The 17,339-nt window shown below is 34.7% G+C and overlaps 2 protein-coding genes across 3 annotated transcripts; both read right to left on the bottom strand.

Moving 5' to 3' along the window:
• Positions 1-3,026: 3,026 nt before the first annotated feature.
• On the bottom strand, positions 3,027-5,274 carry LOC107431520 (probable E3 ubiquitin-protein ligase RHC1A). Of its 2 annotated transcripts, none has more exons than XM_048465844.2 (2): positions 5,135-5,274; positions 3,027-4,341 (listed from the first exon to the last, which is right to left on the bottom strand). In XM_048465844.2, exon 2 carries the CDS (start codon positions 4,237-4,239, stop codon positions 3,313-3,315), a length of 927 nt encoding a protein of 308 aa, XP_048321801.2. In that variant the 5' UTR covers positions 4,240-4,341; positions 5,135-5,274; the 3' UTR covers positions 3,027-3,312. The 2 variants fall into 2 exon arrangements, with proteins under 2 accessions (XP_048321801.2, XP_048321802.2); XM_048465845.2 differs by having other exon boundaries at positions 3,027-4,365; positions 5,135-5,266.
• LOC107431534 (transcription elongation factor SPT6 homolog) lies at positions 5,135-16,251 on the bottom strand. The gene is made up of 17 exons (XM_016042478.4): positions 16,038-16,251; positions 15,817-15,918; positions 14,689-14,818; positions 14,276-14,345; positions 13,787-13,937; positions 13,573-13,705; positions 13,198-13,444; positions 12,896-13,102; positions 12,649-12,771; positions 11,755-12,141; positions 11,569-11,679; positions 10,673-11,452; positions 9,796-9,937; positions 8,554-9,719; positions 7,794-8,003; positions 6,885-7,380; positions 5,135-6,507 (listed from the first exon to the last, which is right to left on the bottom strand). The coding sequence occupies exons 1-17, from the start codon at positions 16,066-16,068 to the stop codon at positions 6,044-6,046; spliced, it is 4,950 nt and encodes a 1,649-aa protein (XP_015897964.3). The 5' UTR covers positions 16,069-16,251; the 3' UTR covers positions 5,135-6,043.
• Positions 16,252-17,339: the final 1,088 nt, after the last annotated feature.

Raw genomic sequence — 17,339 nt, 5'->3', positions numbered from 1 at the left:
CAACCACATTTCCGATGTTTCCAATACTATCATGCTTTTTAGCTTAGCCACCACCATTTGCATTAGAAAAATATAATCCGGCAATCTTTTTTCACTAGAGTCTTTGTTACATACCATTCGAACTTTCTTAACTTTGGGTTATTTTGTCATTTTCTGCATCTCTGGTTCGCACCATTCTGGGTGTCTCACCGCCACCTGTATTTGACTGAGGCCATCGAATATCCTCCATTGTTCATCTCCTACAATCTATTATCAATTTATGTTTTTATCTATCTTTAATAGTGCAGTATTCATAAATTGAACGATATTAATTTGCCTAATATATGTATATCAAATAAGATATACTCGCTTGGATACAATCTAAATTAGTAATTTTTTCATCCATCTTTAGTAATATGGAATATGTTATTGGATAATATTAATCCATTCGATTTACTGAAAAAAAAAAAAGAAAAAATTGTCCAATTGATACATGTTAAGTTAATATTTTTATTAATCTGTGATATAGCAGTATACATCACTTGAATAATATTAGTCCACTCGATAATATTTATCGAAGAAAATACAATATTTCAATTTATGCAACCCCCATAGCCACACTTCTTTCTATTTGCCTTGACGCAAAGCCATCACCTAAGAGTGAAATCCATGATCAGAGAAACCTAGTGGAGTTGGCTTAAGGAAGCACCATGGTTGCATAGGTCCGCATCCCCAGAAGCTCTTAGCATGGGAGGTGTAGCTTCACTCACAGTCAATGGTGACACTGGATATATGATCTTTCGGATGTTGCATTCGACAGCATGAGTTGGAATCGAGTTATGATGCTGCTTCCTTCACTCGTAGGCACCTTATGTTTTCATTTGTCCATCATAGCCCAATTACATAAATTCAACTATATTAGTTAGCCTGGTATATTTTTATCAAAGAAAATACATTCATTTGGATATAATCTAGGTTAATGATTTCTTCATACGTCTTTAATAATGTGGTATATATTACTAGACAATATTAGTCTGTTCGGTTTACCAAAGAAAAAATATCTGTCCAATTTATACATTTTGAGTTAATGTTTTCATTAGCTTTTGATATAGCAATATACATAACTTGAACAATATTAATGCACTCAGTAATATTTATCGAAGAAAATATAATAATTCAATTTATGCAACCCCCATAACCACTCTTCATTCTACTTGCCCTGACGAAAAGCCACCACCAAAAAGTGAAATCCATGATCAGAGAAACCTAATGGAGTTGGCTTAAGGAAGCACCATGGTTGCATAGGTCCACATCCCCCGAAACTGTTGGTATGGGAGGTGCAGCTTCACTCGCAGGCAACGGTGACACTGGATATGTGTTATGTTGGATGTCGCATTCAACGACATGAGTTGGAGTCCAATTGCGAAGCTGCATATCCTTCTAGTAAATTGGCTATGGCTGGTGTGTTTAGGACTGATATTGTTGAGCCACTTGCTTGCAATCATGGTTGGTTTTGTTTGGAATTTTTTCAATGACTTATAATTGTAGTGTGTTTAACATTCTTTTCTTCTTTTTTTTTTTTTTGGTGCTTAAAGTTATTTCAGACATCTTATCAATGAGTATTGTTAGAATATTAAAAAAATCAATAAAATTATAATTTATCTAATAAGTTTTATAGTGTACATAAAATTGCCCTTATATCTTGCCATCTTTGGAATTGATTTTTAACTAAATTGATTTATAAAAAGTTTATTTTACCCCTCTATATCAAGATAATAATTAAATAACTATTTTTCTCATTTACTTTATAAGAATATATATTTAAAAATATCATCTACTAAAATTTGTATTCATATAGTGATTAACAATTAAAGACAAATAAGTTATATAGTTTTAATATATTGTTCAACAAACATGATAAAATAAAATTTTGATGTTTGTTTTAAAATAGAAAGGTAAAATATATTTTTCATAAATCAATCAAGTTAAAAATTCCAAAAAAATAAAGTTAAGTCAAATTTAATAGGTTAAATAATGATTTTTTAAACTTTGAAAGTTTTTTATTTATTTTTTCTTCTCTTCTTTAGAAATGAAAGGTGTTTTTCTTTTTTCTTTTTTCTTTTTTTAATAAATAAGAAAATGTGTTGTTGAATGTTCATATTAGTTGCTCTTTTTATACGAATTGTTCATTTTCCTTGAAAAAAAACAAAAAAAAAAAGAAGAAGAAGAAAAAGGAGAGTAACATACTATCACAATTTAAATGCACATTAATCATAAATGTATTTATATGCATAGTCTTCAACAACCAATACAACTTTACTGAATCCCCACCAAACTAGAAGTTGGCCGTTGTTCTAAATCATAGGCAGGTGCGAAACGCAGAACAAGTTGGTTATAGTGATGCTGACCTGGGTAGACGGAATCAATCTCGCTGGGTTCGGCTAGCCTGAAAAACAAATAAACGTAGAATAATACCGATTTGTTTATTAACTTATGTTGAATTTTATTTATTCATTCAATAATTCACTGATCGATTATTTAATTTATATTAATTTTTCAAGAGTTAATATTAATTTACCCTTAAATATAACACTGTTTACACCTTATCCTCTAAAATATAAAAATTTTCACTGTCCCACAAACTATTTTTTTTTTTTCTTATCATATTAGTTTAGTTATGCTTTTAAAGGATAAATAAAATTCGAAATATACAATTTATTTAAGTTCGTCTATAAAGGGCTCCCCAAAAAAAAAAAAAAACAAAAGTTTGTCTATAAACAAAGTTATTTTGTTTTATATTACATTTGGGCTGTCTATTAGAGGAAAAAATTGTACAATTATACTAAGTAAAGAAAACAATTGTTCAGGTAAAAGATTCTTCAGAACACACAAATGGTATGTCGGACCCATAACAGAGCAGAAGAGGTTAGATGATGCCGTTTGTGTTTGGGCCTCGTACTTGCAGGTCTAGCTGCTTCTGTTACCGATGTTTGATTAGAATCATACTTGCAAAAGGAAACAAAGTACCAGAAGGATTACAAAAAAGATAAAAAGAAAATAAATTTACATTCCTTGAGTGAGCTTTCACGACAAGCTCAAAACAACCACCATGACCCACATCGCCATCAAAAAATTACAAAATACTAAAATAACGTTCACACGAAACGCAGAAGAAAAACACAAAATCCAATGCCATTCATTCGCCTTGAAACAGCAGAGTAGCACACTACAGGGTCTCAAAACCATGTGAGCAACAAGCAATTTCTTTGCCTATGGGTATCAGAAGGTAAAATAAAGCAACTAATGCTCTTGAACAATATCTTAGTAAAATGGTCATCCCATGAATCCCATCTGGTGGTTATTCTCATGCACAGTTTGTGAGCTACTTCCAGCTGTTCTGTTATGGTTAGAGCTGGAACTAGATGAGTGGAATGGCCACAAATAAGAAAATCGATTCCGTCTTCCATGATTCTCCCTGCTGCTAGTCTCCCTTCCACTGATATTACTACCAAAACTGTTGCTTCTAATTCGAGTGTTTGGGGTACGGCCATTAACCAATCTTTGTGATGGCAGTTCTTGGCGGCAAACTGGGCAGGAATTGTGCTGGACCAACCATGGTACTATACAATCTTTGTGATATATATGGTTACATGGCATTTGCCTTGCTTCAGACCCCAGCTCAAATTTTTCTTTGCAAACAGGGCAGTGTGAATCAGAACGGAGATGCCTATGTGAGATTTTTAGAGTGGGCATTGCATCAATTGAAGATCTCGATGCTGGGGGAGGGCCTTGCCTGTCATTGGTTGAAAGCTGTTCAAACAGTTCTTCCAGCCCAGGACCAATAAAATAATCATCAGTATTTCCCCGTGTCAGACCAATTCCCGGAGTCCCATTGAAGAGAGCTTCAATGCCACCATTTCCAGACATTCTAAAAGGAATTTGGCCACCAAAGATTAACAAAGGACCAATCCCAGGGTTATGATGAGGAATGGAATCAGATCTCCCCCTGATATCAAGTCTGTTGCTTCTGTCAGCCATCCGTTGCCTCATAAAAGTTGAGATAGCTTCCATAACTCCAAATCCACGATTACGATCTTCACCATTGTCCCATCCAAAATAATCTAGCGGACTGATGTGAATTATATCATCAAGTTCCTGAACAAATCCTCGATTACAGCCAGGGCAAACTGCATCTCGCCCAAGCAGGCAAACAGGCCGCCTGCACCTATAACACCAATGGGTATTTCGGCCACTCGACATCCTCTCTCTCTCTCTCTCCCCCTCTAACAAAAAATGCCAAACCGTCTTTTTTTTTTTTTTTTTTTTCCTTTTCCTTCCTAGAGCCCAATCCTGTAATGTTATCTGCACATTTTTTTTTTTTTTTAACTAACAATTGGCAATTGAAATTAATACCTCAGATTTATAAACTAAAGCAATATGAACATCAAAACATTCAAATTCACATTCAAGTATGAATAACAATTGTGCCTAATGTTCTAATATAATAATTACAACCTTTCAAAAATATGCAGAATTCTTTGTGTTGAATGCTTTAGTTCAGTTTTTAACTGTCAACAGAGAAAAACGTCTTAACACTTTTACATCATATACGAGAAGAAACCATTTCACCAAAAAACGAAGGATGTTCAGCTTCTTATTGAAATTGGATTATTTAGTATGTTTTACCTTAAAGCAAGCATTATGGGTCCATGAGTCCTACTTCACTTCAGCCAAATCTGAATAATCCCATAATCTAATATATACCAAGGCTGACATCAAGGAGAGAAATTTTTTTATATTATATGGCCTAAAGCAAACGACTTTCCGCTAAACATTGCTTAAGTAAAAATTTTAATAATGTGTCAGAAATATTATGTACTTCAACCAATTTATTCAGCATTCAACCAACATAACGAAATTCTACAGCGACCATTCCGTTTGCTTCTCAGTACAAATGCTCCGAACATAGAAGATGTTTGAATTTAAAATTAATGTGTAAAACTTAGAATCTAAAAAAATGAAAATCTCATTCCCAAAAAATTTTAAAAAAGAAAAAATCGAATACATTAGAAATAAAATGTGAAATTGGACAGAAGTTTCGATTTTGGAAATTATTAAAAACAAGTTCAACCAAAACAATAGAGACGGAACGCACCTTTGACAGATCGAAAGAGGAACGGGTGGATTCCACGCATACGCTAATTTACAGACCTGGGAGAGAGATTTGATGAAACCCTAGGCTGAGGCTGACTCTGAGAAGTGGAATTTGGGATTTCATTTTGGTCTACTTATTTGTATCTATTTCTTTTCCTTTTTGTATATATTTCTTTTCCTTTTTACGTTTATTTATATTTTTAGATCGAGGGATAAAAAGACACCCTTTTTTTTTCATTTTTATTATTATTATTATGCTTCTTTTTTCCCTGAAACTTTATATGCTTAGGGTTAAACTTCAAAATTCGAAATTTCTTGCTTAAGAAAGGCCTATTCGTACTCAAAAAGCTCATTAAAATACAAAAGTCTACAAATTTAAACGTTTATTATTATTTAATTTTTATTCCAATACTAAATTATTAACTTATTTCATTTATTCTGCTAATTCTTTGACAAAATTAAACATAAAACAAATATTATCTAATATTTAATAAATAATTTTATATAGATTTACATAAATAACAAATTCAACATACACTCTTAGATTGACCATCCAAGCAAAAACTAAACTGATTTAAAGCGATCACATGCCTATATGCAGCTCTGATCGAATGCAATGTGCCAACTTGTTTGGACCACCCTTTTTCTCCATACTAATAATAATAATAATTGTAATATAGGTGATATTTGCATATCAGAGCATCACCACACAATGATAAAACTGAACATCAGGTATTTCTATTATTATAAATTTTTTTCCCAACAAATACAGAAGGAGAGCACTGGGCCAGTTACAAATGAGAGACCTAAGAACACTACAAAGTCGAGAAGAGTTTGGTTTTGCAGTAAATTCACCTATCCCCTATGGGGGCTTTACCATCCACTACAAATATTGGATTTTGCTGTAAATTCACCAACCACGACTCCCTGACCAACCATTCCCGGTAGAACTTCTTTTGGGGTCAGCATTACCAACACCAGCACCCCCACCCCAACCTCCAACGTTACCACCACTACCACTACCACTACCACTACCACTAGCATTACCCCAGCCATTACTGTCGGTAGTACCACCGCCGCCCCAACTGTTGCCACCACTGCCACTTCCACTTCCACCCCAACCACCAGGAAAAGCCTCCCTCCCAGGAGAATTTTGGACCTTGGCACCTGGGAAATTGCTCCAACCCTCATTTCCATCCTTGCTGACTGAATCCCATCTGGGGGCATCAAAACCAGAATCCTGCCTCTCATTACCAGTGCTACTAACTTTACTGCTATTATATGAGCCTCTTCCACGGCCATGTCCACCATATGGTCTAGGCAGCCCACTGGCACGTCCACCTCGACTGCCACTGTTTCTATAATCATTTCGACCTGTAAATTCAAACAGAAAAGGGATAGTCACGAAGCTAATACAAAGCAAAGAACCAAGAAGTTTAATACAAATTAAGGGCAGTCCTATCACATGGGATATCTTACAATCAAGAGAATAAAAACAAAAACAGTTACAACAGCATATAAGTATCCTAGGAGGAGTTGAAGAAAGAGAATATCTACAAAATCATAGCCAAAATATTTCAACCACATAAGAGCAAGGCAGCTGAATTTTTAAATGAAATGTGTAATCCAGAAAAACAAAAGGTAATTAATGAAATAACTTCCGATATGTCTAAACTCGAAACATGTATTAAACTATAAGTGAACACAAAACAGTTGCCAGTGTTGCTGAGAAATTTTTTGGCTGATTTTACCTGCTCTTGAACCTGGTGTACCTGAGCGATCTCGATCCAAAGACTGACCTCTCCAACCACCCTCATTTGTTGAACCACCCCAGCCACTGCCTCCTGATGCCCCTGAAGAGCCCCCAGCTGCAGGGCTTCGCATTGGAACCATAGCAGCAACTGATCTGATGGACGGCGCTGAATCATGTTGGGGATCATCAATATGCCGCTGAAAATATGCCACAAGCCGATCAATGTCCTCAAACATCCTTTTCCTAAACTTGAACCCTTTTGGATAAAGACCAATATACTCATGATGCGGGTTTGTACTGCGTATGTAAGTCAGAATGAAAGTTCCAGGATGTTCATGAGAAATGCCAAAAGAGTAAACTATCCTCATAGGAAACTCTGCTTTCTCAATTCTTAAGACTTCATCGACTTCTGCTTTTGTACCCTTCCTGAACTTGCGATAACTTAGCATCGCTTTTAAGTGACCCACCAGGGGATCAACATATCGATCCATCACCTATTTTAAAGCAGTAAAAATAAGCAGGTCAGATTCAATGCTGCAAGATCATATTCTTGCCTAAATGCAGGAAAAACAAATATTACAGTCCCCACTCATAATTGTCTGAAGTACAACAAGAAGCTGATGATAAATATTTTGCTTCATTATCAAATGACATTTCTATGTCCGACAAGTCAATATAGTTACAGCAAATCACCAACACTCCATAAGATGCACCCCATATCTAGAAGGAAATAAAACTAGCAAAACTAATTTGTTCTTTATTGTCAAATATTGATAAATCATTTTGTCTACTTTTGTTATTATTTCTATCATCCAAGGAATTTAAACATTCAAAAATTAAATAGGCCCAAATCATTATTCATCAGGTCTAGCACACTTGTAACTTTAACAAACTGTCAACTACTCACCTCATCCAAATCTTCAAAAGTGTCCTCACCAATTTTCAATGTCTTTCCAATTCGAAGTAAGCTTGTAATGTCCTTGTGTTCCTTTCCACCTTCAACAATGTCTTTATGAGCATAAACCCCATCATAAACCTTGAGAGTTAAAGTCAAAAATGAAGGCCCACGAGAACTTGGACGTATGATACTTTCGCCAGGATCCTTATCGGACAAGAACTGTCATATAGAGGATATGTCATATGCTTTCATTTTAAAAAATATAAAATTATTACCATACTATACAACAAAAGATAAAAGATAGGAATAACTAGACAAGCATTCCAAGATTGTCTTCCAAAGTAATTTTAAATTCATATGACTAAACAGAAATGAAAACCCCAATGTACCTTATTCTTATCAAAATCTGTAGAGCCAGCAAACTTGCTACAAATTCTAACCCTAAACAAATGCACTATTAAAATAGTGTAGAAGGAAATAAGATTGGGTAAAACTTTTAGGGACTATCTAACTAGAAGAATGAATACTCAAGATCAATAAGCTGAGGGGACAGCTTAAACTCAGTTTAACATACTCCCAGTACTAAACCCTACACATCTAGAGACCCATCGAGAACTACAACCATAACCCTACGACGATAAAAACAGCAGGTTATCAAAAAACTCACATATGATTAAAAAATTGTTCCTTTTGAAAATTTAAAAATTTAAAACTATGATAATGCCAAGGTAAATACAGGATATTAAGAATATCATAATTGAAAACACACCTCCATTGCTTCATCTGCAGTTATATTCTGGAAGCGGGGATGAACAATCATCCTTGGCTTGAAATGCTTCTTTGCCAGTTCCTTTTCTTTGCGAGATTTTTCCTGCTCACTTTGTACACTACTCCGGTCTTCCTGGTAGTACGGATCAAGATTTCGAAAATTCTGGTATCGATTGTTTCTCATTTCACTCTCCCTACAAACTAGAAACACCTGATACCTGTTCTTTTGAATAGATTTAATCTTGCAGGTGAGAATGTCACCCTCATTCACCCTGTCAGCTAACTCAGAAATATCCCTCCAATCATCTGAATAGTCTTCTTTCATAAGCATCCCTGTCAATCCAGAATCCAGAACACAGATTGCCTTCTGAGCCTGAACTCTGCGGACTGTGGCTTGCACAATTTTCCCTTCAGCAAGGGTATCTTCAGTTTCACCTGAAATCATATAGAATTCTTCATCCTGACTAGGTTCTTCATATTGTCTACGCCAATCCTGAAAGCCCTGCATTAATTCCCTCTTTATATCATAAAATGTTTCCATCTTATTTTCACGATTCTTGCTTTTAGCATATTCGTCAACAGCAAGAGTTTTCAAAACACTAGGCCGATCTCTAACATGCTCTATAGCCATCTCCAGTGCATCCTCATCATCATTGGCAGCATCTTCGTCATAAACATCTTTAGCCAGCTCCTGTGCAAGACCATACGATTCTGGATGTATTCTTGTATCATCCAACAAATCAATAAACTGGCTGCTGCTAGCAGCCAACCCACTCCGTCGAACACGCAAAAAACCAACTGAATTGAAAAACACCTTTTTACCAAGATCATGTGCAGTAACAAATTCCTTTCTCGTAAATATTGCTCCAGCTCTTACCAAAGACCTCTGCAGGGATGCTGCCTTCCTGGGTCCAAGCCCAGAAATAAATTGCAAAGGAGCAAATAACCATTCATGACTGATAGCCAGATTTATGTCAAGGCCAACCTGGTTTGTAACATCTACCAAGACCTGTTCAACCATCCCATATTTTTCATCTGGGGTCAGAAAGTTCTCTAAAGGATCGAGTTTCCAAGATAAGATCTCTCTTCCTGGTCCACAAAGTGTAGCAACCATTGCCAAAGGATTTTGAAGATAGCGCCCAACAGCTACAGCTCGCTTAACAATGCCTGACAACATTGACGAGAACAAAATCAATCATAAGCATTTACGATGCACGACTTATAAGGGAAGCCACAGAAATACCTGACTGGCCAGGCAGCTGATCAGCAGAAATCCGAGAATTTTCATAAAGACGAGGCAAAGATTCATCCCCATATACAATGCTAAGGCCATCCATATCATGACCAACATCTCTAGGATTCTCCTCCACCATCTTAAAAATTATCTGATAATTGCAAGTGTGAACCAAATAAGAATCACATGTCATACAAACAAATCATAGATGTGCACCAAACAAATCCAAACTAACCAACACAATACACATAGAAAGAGGATATACATAGACATGAAGCTGAAATACAAATACATAATCCACATATAGATATATATATATATATATAGAGAGAGAGAGAGAGAGGAAATAAAATAACAATTGAAATAGAAAAGAGTGGAATATACATATACATATATATATATATATATTGTTAACAGCAAATCGGAATTGATCGATATATTTCTCAAAACAAACGAAAAGGAAACGAAAGACGAAACATAAATCATGGATCAACTAACCCCTGATTGAAGTTAATCAAGTAAAGGCACATATGTCTCAGATCTCTTTACCACGGATCACCAACTAGTTACTTGTCATATGCCTTGTCAAAGAAGTAAAGAAAAAAGAACGAAAGAGAGAAAGAAAGGAAAAAAAACAAAAACAAAAGTTGTCTTTCATTTGCTACTTTCTAGATTTTCTACTTTTTAGAACTTAGTTTTGGCAGGCATATTTGGGCATGTACTAACATTATAGTTGCATCCTATAGCTTCTTTGTGCAATTTTTTTTTTTTTTTTTTCAGAAGAAAACGTCATGCATAAGAAGCAATGTCAAATCCCATAATATATCAAGATATGTAACCTCAAATAGAATTTTAAGACCACCGAGTATGGCTGCTCGCAGCTTACCTCATAGATATCCTCTTTTAAACGGGTACAGGCCAAATTAACAGCTCCTAAGACAACAACATGCGGTTGATGGTCAGTCATAAATTTCAAGACCCGCTCTTGATCATTTTTCTTACGCTGCTGATCAGTAACATTTTGTGATCTTAAAGTAAGAGACCCAGTGTACAGCACATCTAGCACCTCACCAGATGAATCCAGCATCACAAAAGTAGTTGCTGGCTTTCCTGGACCCCAACAACAAGCCATAACCCTAGGTGCAGCTTCCTCATCAGAGTTAATATCATTCTCCTTCCTCTGATATGGTCCCACAGAAACTTTATTCCACAAAACTTTCCCATATTCCATCAGTAACCAGTTTTTTGCTCTACTAGTCAAAAAGGATCTTGCTTCTTTCTCCATTGAAGGCAGAAGAAAACCAAAGAGCGCATCCTGCAATATTAACTTCCGCTGCTCATTCCACAGTTGAGCAGACTTACTGACACCATCACTAAGATAGTACTCATTGAAGTCACTTATTAACTTATTTAGTTTTTCTTCTGGCAGCTTAATAGTAACTTGAATAAGCTTCTCCTCTTCAGCTTTCTGGATAAGAAGCCACTGTGCATCCTCAAATCTAGTCAATGGCTTTTCACGCAACCACTTTACCCCTGCAAACTGATGAAAAGAATCAATTGCAACATTCCCATCAGGTGTTGGGCTCGTTGATACAACAACATTATCCAAATAGTTGCTTCTCACATATTTCCTGACACATGGTTCACAGCTTATCTCAACTGCTGCCTAGAAAAAGCCACAATAAATTGTCAGAAATTGCAACATGATAATAAAGAAGCATCAAAAGCTTCGCATGGAATTTGTCTAATGCCTGAGGGACAAGAACCTTATCAAATACATACCATGTGTCTGGCTCCCTTGAGCACAGCTTGAGGTGTCTCAAACATAGCACATGTAAAGTTTGAAGCCATCTCCTCTGGCGTTTCCTTAGCATCTTCTAGCTCATCCATTCTCTACAATAAAAATGATGCAGAAACCTTTATGTATATCTTTTAGCACAATAGCAACTGCAAGTCAAGAAAACTTACCATTTTTTCTAACGATAACTGCAAACCAAATTGCTCAGAGCTGTACCCAAATTTGCTTGCAACTTCCCACAGGCCAGCCTTACTACAGATGCTATAAAGTGATTTTCTCTTGGGCCTCTTATATTGTCCTTCATCTACACCAGCTTCACCAGGCGGAAAATGCAAGTTAAATTTGGAGTCAACATCATCAACTTCTCTCTCTGATTCTGCAGCCTTGAGTGATTTTATAATTGATTCAAAAAGTTGTTGGTTTAAAGTAAGTCTTGTCTCATCATAAATACGTCGAGATTCCTCCTCAAATCGCTTATTGTAGTACGATTGTAGAGCAATTTTTCGTTTCTGAAGGAGCAGCCATTTTCTGTCCAAGTCTTGGATTGCCCACAGCACCTAAACAGAGGCACAAAAGCAATCACTCAAAGTTCGTAATAAAAAAAACCTTTGCTACATGCAATATTATGCAGTTGCTACATACTGCTTATGGGAGGATTCGACAATTGACAACCCTAGAAAAGTCATCACAAGTCTAAAGTCGCCTACTTGCAGGGTTATATTCAGCAGTGCATAGCATGCCTTTCTTTCAAGCCTCTTAGGGTTCCAAAGCAGTCTCCAAATTTAAAAGAACGGCTCCACTTTGGGCTTCAGAAGGAAAGATATATGACTCTAGATGCATAAAAATGTTATTCCACTTTGAGAAACCAAACTCTAACCTTCTTGTATTCTTGGAACACAGAGAATTATATTTTGTCAGCAGAGTCCACTATTATCTTTTATTGAAACCTTAGGACTTATCTGTATAGCCCTTTGGGGATTTTAACTAATTTCTCCTCCATCTAGATTTTCTTTTATGAATAAGACCTTTCTAAGTCACTTATAAACAAACCAAAATATATATACCTTGTGCCACTTTAAAGTAGGTGTTGTCTCAGGCTTATCCTGATTGCCATCCACTTCATATTTTTCTGGATCCTTCAACAAGCTTAGGCACTCCTCTTTCCGATACATGGCAATAAATGGAATCTGAAAACAAAAATAGAATTCCAAATTATTTTAAGTATAATTATTCCTAAATACACAAGAATACATATCATATATTCATATCCACATAAGCAGAAAAGAATACCAACATTAATATGATACTAACATCTAACTTCTGCACATGATGAAGGTCCAAGAATCTGATGATGTCATCCCTGTTTACCAACAAATCCTGCCCTTCTTTAGGATTCCCCAAACCTCTCTTGCCAAACAAAGGTATCGAACCACATGCAAGCTGATTATAGATCCAGGTGCTCTCATCTTCTACACTAATTTCATCCAGTGGAGGAGAACCAGTACTTTCCTCTGCTATCTAAAAAGGAGACAACAACTACGGCTTATACTCACATGAAGTCACCTAGGAAACACATAGAAGACACTACATTAACATAATGTAATATTTGGTACCTGCATTCTTTCTGGGACATCTAGCTCTCGAATCTGGTCATCTTTCTCTGTCATATACTTCTCTGAAAGAACAATTGGTTCAAATTCATCTTCAAGTCTTCTTTCCCTCCATTCACTAGAATCCAATCCTTGTTTTCTGAGCTGTAACAATTCATCAACATCACCAAATATCTCATGAGCTTCCTGCAATGCAGATGACGAAACTCCTGGTGCCTGCCTAGATTTCTTTCTCTTCAACTTCCTCTGTCTGGACAAGGAGATTAAATAAAAACACCATCAATTATCCAAACTCAAAAAAAAATAATAATAATAATAATAACAAATTCATAAACATGGCATGTTGATAGGCACATAAATGACACACTAGATAAGCACCTAACAGGAGCTCCATTTTCATCAATTTCTTCATCCACTATAAAATCTGCCATTTCATCCTCTTCACCAATTTCTCCATCGTCTTCCTCTTCTGCCTGCTCCTCCTCTTCAGCAATATCCTCAAGCAAAGCTCCTATAAAAATATAGTGTATAACCAAGTAAGAATAAGTTGAACTTGAATAATAAAATTCGAAAAGAGAAATTCAAATGCTACCTTCATCATCACCGAATAAGCTGTGTTTAAGCTTCTCCTCCGCAGTTCGTCCACTTTTACCACTTCCAACAAACTCCTCCTCATCAGAAAAACCAGAGGGCTCCTCACCTGGATGCCGCTGAGCTTTCTTGAGCCTTTTGAACTTTTTGTCCTGAACGTGATGAAAGACAAAACCAAAATATGACTAATATGCATTTGAAACAAAAGCAAACATATTGAAATTCAATTTCTAAGGAAAATAAATAAATAAACATACAAATTCCAACTTGATCTCTTGGAACTATCTACCAATTTACAATGGGAGACACAGTGAGATGGTAAGTGCCATCCTTAACTAAGTTGTTAGTTTTAAATCATTAATTTTGAGGTGTCACCAATGGTGCTTCCCACTCACCATCTCCCATTATAATTTGGAAGATAGTTCCTAGTAAATCAGTTATGTACATATAATAATTATGAATGCATATGTGTATAAGCAACGTTGCCAACCTTCCTGCGGGTTATAACATTGTTGTCCTCCAAAAGTTCATAGTCATCTTCATCAAGTCGATATTCCTCTCTATAAAAGAATGAAGCAAAAGGCCATTACAAACAAGAACTTGTTACTCCTTGTTATAACATACACATACACATAAATATAAATAACAAGGATTCACATTTTTCAATACTTTCTAAATTTTGTCTAAAAAGAATGAAAAAGAACAATTGCTGAGCCTTATACTTGAATTTGGCAGATAAATAACTATCATAAATTCTAATGGTCTAACTTAATAAAAGCCAAAAAGGCAGTGTTAACGTCTTTTTCTTTCCTTTTTTTTTTTTTTTTTTTTTCCTGAAAAGTTTTAGCTTCAATTCCAATTTTTTTTTTTTTAAGGAAGCATCTGAAAGGATAGAATATTCACTTTTTCTTCCTTTTCTTCTTCTTCTGTCTCTCCTCATCACTGTCAACCCTCTCTTCCTCTTCGTCTGGTTCCTCTTCATCAATATCATCTACAATAAAACCATCCTTCTCATACTCATCCTGACCATCATCTGTAAAAAAGAAGATTTATTAAACATTCTACAGTATCATATGCACCAAGAATAGACAGTCAAGAATGTGCAACTGCAAATAAACGCAATCCAAAATAATTACAAAAATTGAGTTCATTACAATAGAAACATGCTTTCAAACTATGACTTCTCAAGGATATATCCATTACCAAAACAGATGCTTAACAAGATCAACATTCAAGCAATTGATAATGATAATAATAATAATAATAATAATAATAATAATAATAATAATAAAAGACAAATCATCAACGCCACTTCAAAATGTAATATTCAAATGGAGATAAACTTCATGATATATAAAGCTCGCAAGCCGTATATTATCCTATAAACAACATCCAAACTGAAAAATTAACTTGAGAAATAATAATTTGAACATTTCTTCGAAAATAATTTAAGTAATTTTTTTTTTTTTTTCCACAGAATTCACACTACCATCCACTCGCACAATCAAGTCAGACATCTCCCATTGTTTAGTAATTTAGAAAAATGTAATACACCATATGTATGAAGAATGCATGCTAGTTCTAAAAAACATATATATATATATATATATAACACATCAAAAAATAAAAATTGAATCATCCGCTCAGGCAAAGCACTATGCCCAACCTAAGCAACGGTTGACATGCGAAGTTTTTTGTTAAGTGACAGCGTCAGCCTAAAGTAAGACTAGATTCGTATAAAACCCAAGTTAATAGAAAGGTTTCTCTATGTTATTTCTTTTCGTGAAACCCCAGAACACAAGAAGCCAAGTCCCATTTCTCCCTTTCCATTTTCAACATGTTTTAACAGCATCTAAGCAGACCCATCCCATATTTCCAAAGTGCACTCCAAGAAACAGTAGAAGAATAGCAGTTGCTCACCAAAACCCTAACCGACCAATCGATAAACAAAGACCCACCGGAAGCAAAATACTGAAGAGAAAAATGTAACAGAACCAGAAAAAGAAGCGAGGAGGAAACCGAAGCCCATACCATCTTCCTCGTCCTCGTCCTCGTCCTCGTCCTCGACTTCGCGGTCATCGACTGGGTCGCCATCGACAGGTTCCCTCTCCTCATCTTCGAATCCAACCTCATCTGCACAGAATGAACAACAACAGAAGAAAGAAGAGAGAAATAGGATTAGTGTTAAAAAGATTAGGATTAGGGCTTTGTAAGAAAAAATATACTTATTGTAGGAGATTTTCGAAGGCCACCTTCTTCGTCCGAGACCACAGCTTTGCCCATGGTTTTGAGGAAACGAGACTAAGGGAACGTAGAGACTTCAGCCGAAAACTGGAAAAACACAAAATGTGTTTGTGGGAATGATTCAGAACGCACAACAAATGAAAATAAAATTCAATTCGCTTCGCTTCTCTATCTCAGCTTTCTCTTCTCGCTGCAAACGCCGAAACCTATACGCGGCAGGGGACACATGTATATGTATGCGCTTTTGCTTCACCGGGTAAAGGATACCCGAAACCGAATCCGAACCTCTTAATCAAAATTCAACAAAATTCTTACTTTCTAATACAAAATTTTGGAGGGGGAAATAAATATTTACATATATTTATATATACAAATTATTAAATGAAATATGAGTTTTCCTTTTTTCAAAAATTTTAAAGTTAAATTTCAACAAATTAAATAGTACATTAATGAAAAGATGTAATCGAAAATTTTAATTTTGAGGAAAAATGATTGTTTTCTTTCTATAATGTCGGTCAGCAGAGTAATGGAATTATTATAATTTTAAAATAATTAAATTAAATTGTGTTATAAATTAATAATAAATTTGTATTTTTAAAAAATTTCATAATTAATTTTTGAGAGGTTTTCAAAATAGAAATAGCTTTTTCGCTTTTATTTTTTTATTTTGAGAATCTGTTGCTTGGTACACAATTTTTTGTTTTCCACATAACTATCCAAATACAACTAATTGTATTCACCCAAAAAAAAAACAATACAACTAATTGTTATTTAAAAAATAAATAAATAAATTCCTATTAAATTTTATCATTTATAAAATGGGACTTAAACAAATTATGAGTTTTTCCTCTTTATTTAGTATGAAAATACTAATATATTGAAAAAACAATTTAATGAAAATATAAAGAAAAATAAGAGCATTTTCAATTGATTTTTTAGCAGTTTTTTTTTCTTCAAAATAAAAAACTATACTTCTAAAATTTATTTATTTTTACAAATTAAAATATAAGATGAGTTTAGAAGCTCATCATTTTAAGTTAAATTTTTAATGCTTTCATTTATTATATATTACTTCTTTATGCATCGCTATTAATTAAAACAATAAAAAATTAAAATTCTTACATTTTTTATACACCATTATTATATTTTACTTTTTTCCATATAAAATAAAAACAAGTTTAAAAAATATTATTGGAATGATTTTATAAATTTCACTTTATATTTTCAAATATTTTTTAAAATAAAATATACACTCTTCAAAATAAAGAGAGATTGTTTCTCCATGTGCTCACTCAATATATGTTATTATT

This window comes from Ziziphus jujuba, chromosome 11 (assembly GCF_031755915.1).
Source record: "Ziziphus jujuba cultivar Dongzao chromosome 11, ASM3175591v1".
Lineage (NCBI taxonomy): Eukaryota > Viridiplantae > Streptophyta > Magnoliopsida > Rosales > Rhamnaceae > Ziziphus > Ziziphus jujuba.
This window is presented reverse-complemented; position numbering and strand designations above follow the sequence as displayed.

What these genes read in the sequence shown, in the direction of transcription:
- LOC107431520 (XM_048465844.2), bottom strand. Translation starts at nt 4,239, where the DNA reads ATGTCGAGTGGCCGAAATACCCATTGGTGTTATAGGTGCAGGCGGCCT.
- LOC107431534 (XM_016042478.4), bottom strand. Translation starts at nt 16,068, where the DNA reads ATGGGCAAAGCTGTGGTCTCGGACGAAGAAG. An exon ending in ATCATGTGCAGAAGTTAGAT is followed by an intron (nt 12,772 to 12,895) that starts GTTAGTATCATA and finishes TTTTGTTTTCAG; the next exon opens with ATTCCATTTATTGCCATGTA. An exon ending in TACACCAGGTTCAAGAGCAG is followed by an intron (nt 6,508 to 6,884) that starts GTAAAATCAGCC and finishes TTGAATTTACAG; the next exon opens with GTCGAAATGATTATAGAAAC.